Source organism: Misgurnus anguillicaudatus, chromosome 16 (genome assembly GCF_027580225.2).
Source record: "Misgurnus anguillicaudatus chromosome 16, ASM2758022v2, whole genome shotgun sequence".
Taxonomy (NCBI): Eukaryota; Metazoa; Chordata; class Actinopteri; order Cypriniformes; family Cobitidae; genus Misgurnus; species Misgurnus anguillicaudatus.
Window position 1 is genome coordinate 12380855 of NC_073352.2, and position 11661 is coordinate 12392515.

The 11661-nt window shown below is 34.1% G+C and overlaps 1 protein-coding gene across 1 annotated transcript; it reads right to left on the bottom strand.

The window, feature by feature from the left end:
* Positions 1 to 2640: 2640 nt before the first annotated feature.
* msx2a (muscle segment homeobox 2a) lies at positions 2641 to 4135 on the bottom strand. Its single transcript, XM_055177278.2, has 2 exons — positions 3713 to 4135; positions 2641 to 3311 (listed from the first exon to the last, which is right to left on the bottom strand). Exons 1-2 carry the CDS (start codon positions 4038 to 4040, stop codon positions 2860 to 2862), a joined length of 780 nt encoding a protein of 259 aa, XP_055033253.2. The 5' UTR covers positions 4041 to 4135; the 3' UTR covers positions 2641 to 2859.
* Positions 4136 to 11661: the final 7526 nt, after the last annotated feature.

Genomic DNA, 11661 nt, shown 5'->3' on the forward strand with positions numbered 1-11661 from the left:
TATATAATATAGATTATATAAAAATATAAACATGTAAACACACATGCAAATGTTTCTTAATTATATACATGCATATGTGTATGTGTATTTATACATAATTATTATACACAGTACACCCACATATATTATGTAAACAAAAACTTTTATTCTGCAAACGATTAGTCGTGACTAATCGTGAGGCAGCACTACTATATTTAGTCACATATTAAGTGCTGTCAATATCAGTCATCACTATAAATGCTGTAGAAGAAATCTTGTATCTGGGAAATGCCTTACGTTTGTTAAATACAAAACCAAGATGTCATACCACAGTGACTTTATCTATTAAAATGCATTTTATTTATAGTCCACATAATGGTTAGTATTAGTGAAAGACTAGCAATTACTGACTAAATGGCTTATTTTTTCCTCTTAGAGATCAGAGGCTCGTTTTTTATAGTCTGATTAATAAAAACAATCATCAAAAAAAAGAAAAAGGATCAAACCACCTTTGTAGACCTCCCTGGTTGCAGTCACTAGAGATTAAAACTTTCCACTAAGTCAACTGAACAGTCTTGGCATGAAGACCATTTACTTTCAACCAAGGAGTCAAACTGCTTACTCGGGCCAAAAGTAAATTTTTGTACAACAAACGATCTGTTATCATACTAATGTTGCAGCTTGTTTTAAAAACAAAGGAATAGAAATGGACTGTGAAATAACTGCTAATTGTAAGAGATTTAGAGAAACGGTTATTCTCTGCCAAACAATGTTACAGTCAAGTTAGCAAAAGAAGGTGAACCCAGTCATGTAATCCTTAGTGCTCTTTATCACCGACTTCTTACCATACACCATTTCACACCGGTGGAGTCAAAGCTGAAAGCTAAGGACAATTAGAAAAGGGTCTGCTTGACGTAGAGCTCGGCATTTGCAATCAGTTAAGGCACTGATTTAAATCACAATACAAAGGCAATGGTAGACCAGGAAGGGAGGCCTAGTAGCAAGACATGCTAAGACAGATTCAGATTCACATTCAATGCTCTTACGGCCTGCGACGGGACTATTTTTGATCAAATATATAATCACGTCTACATAACATTACAGATTTTTTTATGAAAAGCTATCTGTACATCAAATGTTAAGATTCTACATAATATTAGACAGATTATGATCATTTAAGAAATGCAATAGGTCAACACATTCCTCAGTCACAGCACACAGAGAGATTTACCAAATGAAATACTGCCCCAGTGTTTTCATACCTCATGTAATGACACTGTTTAATTAACTTTACTGGGACCACCAGCATAAAGAGCTACACAGGGCAACCTAAAGTCTTACGATCATTGTAAGCACAGACGCTTTAAAGCTTCTTTTCAAGAGCTCAATTTAAAAAGCATTACAGCAACCCTGGAGGTTTACCGTGGGCCAGTCTCCTCCTTAAAGTTTCCCCAAAACAATCACACATCACAGATCTAAGCATTTTTCCCCTTTAATCTTAATGTTTATCATAATAGTTTTCTTCTAAAATTTTCACTTGGAATATTAAAAGATTGGTGCTATCAGAGGCATCAAATGTCTTACTCTGATTTAAAAAACCTTTTGACTTAAATGCAATTTAAATAAAGGTTTAAAAAATAAATGTTCAACAGATATAAAATTTGATTTTATAACCAAATAGCAATTTGAAACTACCAAACAAATGCTATTATTAGATGGCATTGTAAAAAAATAAATGCTGACACTTTATAATGCAAGTTAATCCAACATACTATTTTAAGTTTTGACTGCCCTGTAAAAAATGTCTGTAGAAATTACAGTATTACTGCCAACTAGTTGCATTTATGTTATTTACTGGCAGCAGTTTGTTCAAAGTTAAATGAACATGAAACATGTTCACGTCTTTCACGTCTTTATCTTCTACAGTAAGTTACTGGCAACCAGTTGCATAATTACAGCAATTTTTTTATTTTTTAATGATAACCAGTTGAAATTAACAAAGTTAAAATAAAATTAATTTGTAAAGTCTAAATTTTTTTTTAATATGAAAATATTCTTTGTGAACAGTGTATAGGGGTAAAAATAATTTTTCATTGATGTATGGTCAATATTTGGATGAAAAAAATCGAATTATTGAAAAATCAAAATTTAAGTTGTCCAAATTAAGATTTGTTAAATTAACTTTATATTTCAAAGCACCGCAAACACTTTTTAAGTTAATTCAACTTAAAAATATTACTTGTCTTAACATTTTTACTAAGTTAACTAATATTTTAAGTTGAATTAACTCAAATAATGAATTAAACTAATTTTATAGCAGCACGAACACTTACTTTGTAAAAAAGATTTGTTGGTTCAACTTAAAAGTGTAACAACACACATTACTAATGATGAACACATTTTGTATATATTTACCGTAGAAAATTTACTAAATATCTTGATGGAACATGATCTTTACTTTATATTTTAACCAATATAATGTATTGTTGGCTATTTCTAGAAATATACCTGTGCGACTTATGACTGGTGTGTGGTCCAGGGTCACATTTATTATTATTATTTATTATTTACAACTTAATTTATTATAAAAGTTTAAACCACCCTTTGAAACAAACTCAACTTGAATCAATAGTTTAATCCAAAATGCTGCAAAAACACCATTACGTTTTGTCACACTATAAATGAAGGAAAACTGCAACTCAAAATGAGCAAATTTCAAACCACTGTACTATCTGTTGTCTTCAAAGTACACAGATGTGGCACTTTAAAAAGGATTATATATATATAAACTCTAATAATCTATACCATTTCAGAAAAGTCAGTATGTCCAGCAGATGTACCAAAGGTGTTTCCTTGACAGAATAACAAACGTCAGATCCTCTAGACCGGATCCACAGAGAACCCATCTTTTGAGAGAGGGTATATACTGTAGCCCATTGGTGTCGAGTATATTCCAACAGGTGGAATAGGCAGCATGTGTCTATGAAATGGAAATGACTGTCCGCAGAACAGTGCTGCATGGGATTGTGAGCAAAGTGGAAACGGCAAAGTGAGGCCGGGATGTAAAATAGGTTTGGTGGTCATTTTAAGCCTTTCGAGCTCCGCTTCCTGCAGTCGCTTGGCCTTCGCCCTTCGGTTCTGGAACCAGATCTTCACCTGCGTCTCAGTCAGGCTGAGGGAGTTGGAAAATTCAGCTCGTTCTGCTATAGACAGGTATTGCTTCTGACGAAACCTCCGCTCGAGGGCCAAGAGTTGAGTGGTGGTGAAAGGGGTTCGAGGTTTACGGTTTGTTTTGTGTTTCCTGAGAGGGCATGTCAGAGGACTCTGTGTTCCTATAAAATGAGTACATCGGTTAGCTCGTAAACTCTTTATTCAGTGTTTAAGAGGTGGTAGGTGACTTTAATGTTTGGGTTTTTTATTGTAAAACAGCTTCATTAAATCATTTTCATCTCATAATTCACCAGCACTGGTGTATAGATCTAATTCACAAATACTTTAAACACTCCTAAAATAACAAAAGTTATTGTAATGTTCTTTTAGACTTAAAAGGTTCTTTAGGAAACCAAAAAAGGTTCCACTATGGCATCACTTTAATTCTGGTTAGGTTAATAAATCTATCATTATTAATTTGTAAAGTCCTTTCAATGCTTATGAATAAATGTTTAATTTTTTTGTATACTATACAGTATATAATAACAATATTTAGAAAGTAAGCAGTGATATGGAAATTTACTTGGTGGTGTTGATATTGGTTTATGGATCATCCAGGACGCAGATTCCTCTTTGACAAATACACAATGTTGTGAAGAGTCCACGGATCGCTCGTCCTGCTTTATGACGCATGGCACCAGGGTCGCGTCCTGCGCGCTTTTCTCGATGCGCGTTTCAGACTTCGACATTAGCGCTTCAACGCTGAACGGCAGACGTGACGCACGAACTGAACGCTCGGTGATCGGAGACGACCGTGAACCACGACCATCATCTTCATCATCGTTATCAGATGACACTTTATCTTTATAATGAACCGAAATCATCCCGGTAAAAACAGCTGTATTCCTCATGGAAATGCTCCCTGCTTTTGCTGCTGAACTTACTTTACTAACATAACTTGAACAAAGTTACAAGACCATCCAAAGTTTCAACCAATCATTGCTCAGTAAGAGGCTGCGTCTCAAAATCTAGAGAGGCAACTATTTAGGCAGCATTGCTGGTCATCAATGACGCGTTCAGCGTTAGCTTAAATAGGGGGCACGCAAGATTTTGAGACACGTGTATGGAGGGAGGTAAATGCGTGTTGAGTCATCAGGAAGAGATCTGTAGTTGTTCTTGAGCTCTTTAATAATACTCAACAGATACTCTTTGGATAAAGGGATTATACTTAAACCATACTAAGGAAATATGTATAAATTAGCTATAATTAAGAGTAAGCTGGCTAATTTAATACCTAAAATTGATTTAAAGATTTTTTTTGTGTGTGTGTGTCAGAATAACACAATTTATTTACAAAATAAATTTATGACAAATGTGATATATCATTAAGTTTAGTTTAGATTAGTTTAGGCTTAGTTCGTTACATAAAAAAGATTTTTAATCCACTTAGGCTGACACACATTCCTAGTAATGCTACAAAAAATGTTTTAAGTATAACAATTATTGTAACCTGAATATCACAGTAACAAAACTTGCATTATGATTGATAAGGGTGCATGATGTTCTTCTCCCAAACTGATTGTGACATCAATTTGGAGTGAAATAAAGGCTTGAGGCGAGCTTGTAAATTACAGTAATTATATTGTTGCTACTATTAACACCTTGTAATTAGACCCCTGGAATCCGGTTCTTTTTACAAGGATTTAACCGTAATACGGAAAATTGCTACCTTTTCAAAGCGCATGGCGCCCACTAGTAGCCCGAGTCTGTCAACTTAAAGGCTACTAACCCTTCTCTATTTTATCAAGTACTGGGCTTCAAAGCAACATGCTGTTAAATGAAAAAAAAACACATTCAAAGGGATACAAGTAAATATTATGCTTAAAAAATTTATTTTGAAGGAACACATACAATATCACAATCGTGTATAGGTTTGTCTTTAAAGTTTCTCAACGAAATTGACACAAATGCAATGCAAAACTATCTGAGCACGTACTGTAACTTCCCTTTCCCTATTGCAGGATTTGCAACGCACTATAGTAATTATTTGATTCCTAGAGAATGCAGAAGTACAAGTCAGTCCTGTCAAAACTAACACTTAAGTGTCTCCACCAAGTCTGGGCTCCTGCACCATTATTATAGCGCTCAAGAGAAGTCATGCTCTGTAATTGTGACAGGTTTAATTCTATGGTGATGACCTTGACTTACGGCTTCATTAAGCTTTATGTGAATCACTGTGTTCACATCACTTGTGTTCAATGCCTAAATGCTTTGGGAATTATTTGAGCATTTACCCTTACATATTCCTCTTTGTATAATAACAGTGATTAGTGGAGACTCTTGAGGTTAGAAATTCAAGGTAATTTGTGTTCCTTTGTGACTTTAAAGTCATTTCACTTAGCATTTAACTCGAGAATATGAGTGGAAGAATGTCATCCGCAAAAGAGAAGTATACAGCACTCAAAAAATGGAAAAGCAGTCAATGGAAAATTCACTTATGTCAATGGTGTGACACAATGTGAACATGTACAAGGTCAACACTGGGATGAAGTTTAGAGATAATAATCCTTGACGAGGATTTGGCTGCTGTAGCCTGTGGGCACTTTAGATAGGTCAAATTGTTATATGAGGCCAAAAAGGAATGAATGTTATAAAATTGCTACAGAGAGCATGGGAAAGCAGACCAGGTAGATTATTACAGAGGGAGCATGGGAAGAAAAGTTTGAAATAACAGTGATTATGTCTTCGTTAAAGTAGAAAAACCGATTAAGTCGTCACGCTTTTTCGGAAAAAACGAAATAAGGGCAGTCAGTAAGAATTTGTTAAAGGAATATTCCATTTTCTTAAAAGAAAAATCCAGATAATTTACTCACCACCATGTCATCCAAAATGTTGATGTCTTTCTTTGTTCAGTCGAGAAGAAACATGTTTTTTGAGGAAAACATTGCAGGATTTTTCTTATTTTAATGGACTTTAATGGACACCAACAATTAATACTTAACCCAACACGTAACAGTTTTTTTTCAATGGAGTTTCAAAGGAATAAACAATCCCAAACGAGGCATAAGGGTCTTATCTAGCAAAACGATTGTCATTTTTGACAATAAAAATAACAAATATACACTTTTAAAGCACAACTTCTCGTCTAGATCCGGTCGTGATGCGCCAGCGTTACCCCACGCAATACGTCATGACGTCAAGAGGTCACAGAGGACGAACGCGAAACTCTGCCCCAGTGTTTACAAGTGTGGAGAAAGAGGACTGTTCCGACTTTGTGGAATGATACTAATTAATGTCTTTGTGTCAGTTTATTGTTTACAATGGTCCGCAAATGTGCGTTTTATATATGTAACACGTGACCTACGTCTATACGCATTTACGTTAGGTCTCGCTGGACCAGACCTAGATGAAAAGTTGTGCTTTAAAAGTGTATATTTGTTATTTTTATTGTCAAAAATGACAATCGTTTTGCTAGATAAGACCCTTATGCCTCATTTGGGATTGTTTATAGTCCTTTGAAACTCCGCCGAAAAAAACTGTCATGTGTTGAGTTAAGTGTTGGTGTCCATTAAAGTCCATTAAAATGAGAAAAATCCTAAAAAAAACATAATTTCTTCTCGACTGAACAAAGAAAGACATCAACATTTTGGATGACATGGTGGTGAGTAAATTATCTGGATTTTTCTTTTAAGAAAATGGACTATTCCTTTAAGTCCCAAATGTTTACATGTACTATTGTTGCTGCAAGATATACTAAAAAATAATATGCTCAATGCATTGTATGTATAAAATTATATGTGCAAATGTGCATATCGCATTACAATGGTTTGCAATAAAAATTATTTGAATACTTTAAAAAGTATAACAGAAAGCAGAGAAACTGGTGAGACAGAGACAAGGTTTTATCCCAGAAAGAATGTAAAAGATGTATGTTGTTATATAATTAAATATTTTATCATCATTCAAAATGATTTTATAAATTATCCATGTTATTGTACATTATTGTATCGCATATCGTATATACACTGTCAAAAAAAATCTCCTTTAACACTAAACTCACATGAGAGTAAGTGAGTATCTGGCAAACGCAAGCGTCTCTTTTATCATAAACCATTTAGACACGTCTGCAGCAGGCACTTATTTTGACAAGACACGTGATGCACACAGGATCTCTCGACGCGCAGAACACATATTTTGAAAAAAGGAAGGTCTACATACATGTTGTGACAAACTTCGCATCGAGTGCCCTCGAAAAAAGAAGTCCCCGCCCGCCACTGATTTTGACCCCTGTTGGGTACATTTTGGACAAAACACATGCTGGGTTGTTGTTATGCAACCATGGGTTATAATAATCCAGCAGTTGGGTTAAATTGCCCCAATGCTTGGTTGTTTTAACCCAACTGCACACAGCGGTGTGTTCTGTCCAATATTTACCCAACATGGGTCAAAAATAACCCAGCCATTTTAAGAGTGTACAACATTTCAATGTGTTGTGTATCCATAAAGGTACACAAAGGAACCTTTAAAGGGACCACTCCAGCGACAGAAAAGGTACAGTTTTGTACTTTTGTACCTGAGTAAGTTATCACATTTTTCATCAAAATATTGTGTAGCATAGTTGCCACAGCAATTAATGCTCCCAAAACCTTACATACCAAACTATTTGCCCTTAATATTGTGTAAACATAGCATAAACTAAAAACTAAAGCACGACAAAATGAACAAATGTAAAATTCTGTGTCCTTTTTGGCCTTTTACAACATCCTTCATAGCAGTTTTACTTTGAATATTATGGCTTTTTGCCCCAGATTGCTTCTTTTGGTTAGTGAGCAAATGACAGAGAAACTGAGATGGAGAAATGAGCGAAAACATAAACATAATCAAATCAGTTTGAGGATGGGAAAATGATCAGGAAAGTAAAGTTTTTATTGGTTGCTTTGGCTCATAATTTATCAGCTGGTTATAAGAAAGTAAATGCCAAAGAAATCACACAGAAAGACACGACTGTGAGATACTATTTTGAGTAAAATACATACTTTAGCTGGTTTACTGCATTTCATGCCAATGTTATACAGTAATGGTTGTAAGAATGTTTTGAATAGTGCCTGACACTTGAAGTTATAAATCTGACTTCAACCACAAAAATGACCCTGTTAGTCTGCTCTGATTAAACTAAATTTATACCCGATTGCTTAATTTACATGGCATGGAAACATAATTTATGTTTGGAGTATTAACTAACTACTATTTATTATTCAATCATTACAAATCAAGGCACTACTTGTCTGAAAAACACATTGTTTTTTAAAAAGTGTTCATCTATAGTAACAATTATCTCAGAAACCAAGAGTTAAAACAACATAATCCAAATCAGAAATTTGACAAATATACAGAATTAAAGATATGAACATGATAAAATTTGGTGCCGATAACAATTTCACTGTTCAGTGCCCTAAAACACTTCATTTCTCTTGGTTAGGCTGCACTGAAATGTAAGCAGAGCATTATGCACAATTCAACTCCCTAGAGATGGAGCATTTGATGCCGCCCACAACCCCACTTTTAGGGTTGAACTGCACTAGAGAACATTCAGCTCATAAACGTCACACATTTGTAGCGCATTTGACCCCATTTTTTTCTGATTGTAGAAAAAACGTCTAAACAACAGATGAGGCTTTTTGCGACAACAACAACACAGTGGTCTTATTTCTTCACATGGCTAGCAAGAATGAGGTTCAGGACTATTGCACTCTGATAGTGTTTATTTGATTATAGCTTTTTCCATTAGACCCCATATGGTGAAATATGCTGCTACCCATGAGCAGTCACTGGGTGATTCTCACGAAACCCTTGAAACACCAAGGCATTAATGATTTTAGCTTAAAAATGTGTAATATAGTAACATTAAAAAGCATCAGAATTAACACAATACTGTGTTCTACCTTGCACAATGTGTGATTTCAACATAAGAGTTTATCATTGTAAATTTTATCTCATTTTCTGCTGAAATTCTCATTACCGCAATGTGTCCGGCTGTTTGAACATGCGTTATGTTGTAATTTAATCAAATTAACACAAAAATATTAAGAAAAAAATAAATGGAGGTTTTGCTAGACTACTTTAGATGACAGAAAAAATATTTACTGAATATTCATGTATAATAATAATGAAGAAAAATTAGGAAAATGATGTGTCCATGCCTGATGTTCTCATCCTCCGCAACACTTTTTGAGAACAGTTTAAGCACACATACAGAATTTTAATAAAGTTTGATTTTGAGTGACCAAGCACATGGACCAGTTACTTCAAGATGGCTACCAGGTAAGATAATTTTTTACAGTTCATTTGAAATATTGTCTTGTCAGAATGCTTACACGACATTTTGATTATCATTACCGCAAAAGATGCTTATTAAATGTTAATTTAATTAATAGAAGCATAATACTTTGATTTTAAATGCATGTGCAGAATCTCCAAATTATGTTCTTTCAGGTTTGTCATGTCATTTTGAAAATATGCCAGTGTTGATGTTTTCTGACTGTTGCGGTAATGAGATTCTTTAGGACTAATTTTTTTAATTATGTTACAAAAAGTGTTAAATGATAAGTAAAAGTTTTTAAATGAATGTTCCCATTTACTACAGACTTTGTTTTTCAATGTCTGGTGGGAAAAAAGTAAATTTAAGCAATTTTGACATTTTCATGCTTGACATTTTTAAAACCAAGTTTTCGTGAGAATCACCCCACTATAGTCTGTGACTGAACTTTTCTAAACATTTAACTAAGAGTTTTTTATACTAATAAAATAGAAAAGACAAGACTTATATCTCTGACACAGTTGGACTACCTCTCCGTGTCCCTTTTGACTATGGATCTAGGTTCTTATTACACCCTCATCAACACTTGCACAATGTAAAGAGCTTTAAGGCTTTGCCTTGACACCATTCAATTTCCTTGAGGCAATATGCAATTATAAATGTGTGCTGGCGGTCAAGATGACAAAACCATTTCTAGTAAGATACCGATAATGATTTCTTGAACATGCAATATTGAAGAATTTCTGATAGATTCATAGTATTTGCTATTAACCCTTTTATAACTTAATGTGCAACTGTACCTTGCTGATACCAAGGACCTTTTTTACAACATGTTTTATATATTTTATGGGTCTGTGTCTCACTGTGAATTAAAGGCTATAAATTACTGTTTTATAAGATTGCCATCATCAGCCAGCGTCAGTGGTTCATGTCTATTAAATGAAATAGTTGTAATTTGGTCTGACCAAGTCAACCGAACCAAGAACTAACTCTCTAGCTACAACCGGACCCCAGAAATTGTCCGGCTTTTTTAAGATTTCCAAGAATTGGTGTGATGTAAAGGTACAATCTGTAACAACTGTTGCAGCTAACTATTACTGTTGCAGTTAACTATTACTTAACTATGTGTATTTAAATGGTTTCGCAATAACACCTCCCATACGCCTCAAAATAACTCATTTTAACTGTTCAATGGGTGCAATTTCATTCATTATGAATACTATAATAAAGCTACAAAGGATGTGCAAATGTTACAACAAGTAAGGTGTGTGCAGTCACGTTAAAGTGTTGACTGAGTCACTGTCATTGTTTTTATATGCATACAACCTTTCAAACCTGTACAAAGGTAAGAGCTTGTGTCACTTAACACAATATATTCATTTTCATTGTCAAAGGTGTGAAAAGACAGCCTGGTCTCACTGTTAATAAGTAGTAATAATTCATAACTTTCAAAAACATACTTTTTTGTACTTTTAAATAGATGCTGAAGGGTACAATGTAGACGTATTTGCAACATTTAATCGTAGCATATTGCGTTTAGAAAACGTAAAACGTTTACAAATCTTTGCCAATTTCCCTTTAATTATTTTATCGACAATGTTACCACCCTAACCCTACCCCAAACCCTATACAAAAAATATAAATAAAAATAAAAATACGTAATGTATTTTTTTTGTATTCTGGAATGTAATGGACAGAAATATGTAAAAAAATTTGTAACAATATAGCATTTAAAATATATTTTATGCCGCCGCTAATACACCTGTCGTTTCTGTAAACCTGTTCAAAACAGTTTATTAAAATCATGTACTGATAGAAATAATTTATTTATTGCGAAATTTCAAAACTAGTTAAAATGGTAATGTGCTGCAGCTGCGGTCCTCTCTGGAGGTTTTAAAATTAATAATACACAAAAACGTTAATCACGCTTCTCTATGTCAAGGCGCGCATTTTAAATTTCAAAATTAAATCGAGTGAAAGATAGAAATCTGTCGCAAATCTGTGTTGTAGCACTCAAGAGCCAATAAGCTTCTTGAGGCGTAATATTTGAATTTAAATTCATAACGAACGCGAGATTTGACTTGTACAGTCGCTGTTGAGAACTGGGATAAAAATGGCTGGATAAAGGGCTGAATTTGGATCTCTTCCTCGCAATTGTAAGATGTGGATTAAAGCAAATTAATAAAATTATAAAAATCTTTTGTGAATTTATGTCG

Bases quoted from the DNA above. Each gene is read 5' to 3' on its own strand.
- msx2a (XM_055177278.2), bottom strand. From the start codon at position 4,040: ATGAGGAATACAGCTGTTTTTACCGGGATGATTTCGGTTCATTATAAA. The intron at 3,312-3,712 runs GTAAATTTCCAT...CTCATTTTATAG, and splicing joins ACCAATATCAACACCACCAA to GAACACAGAGTCCTCTGACA.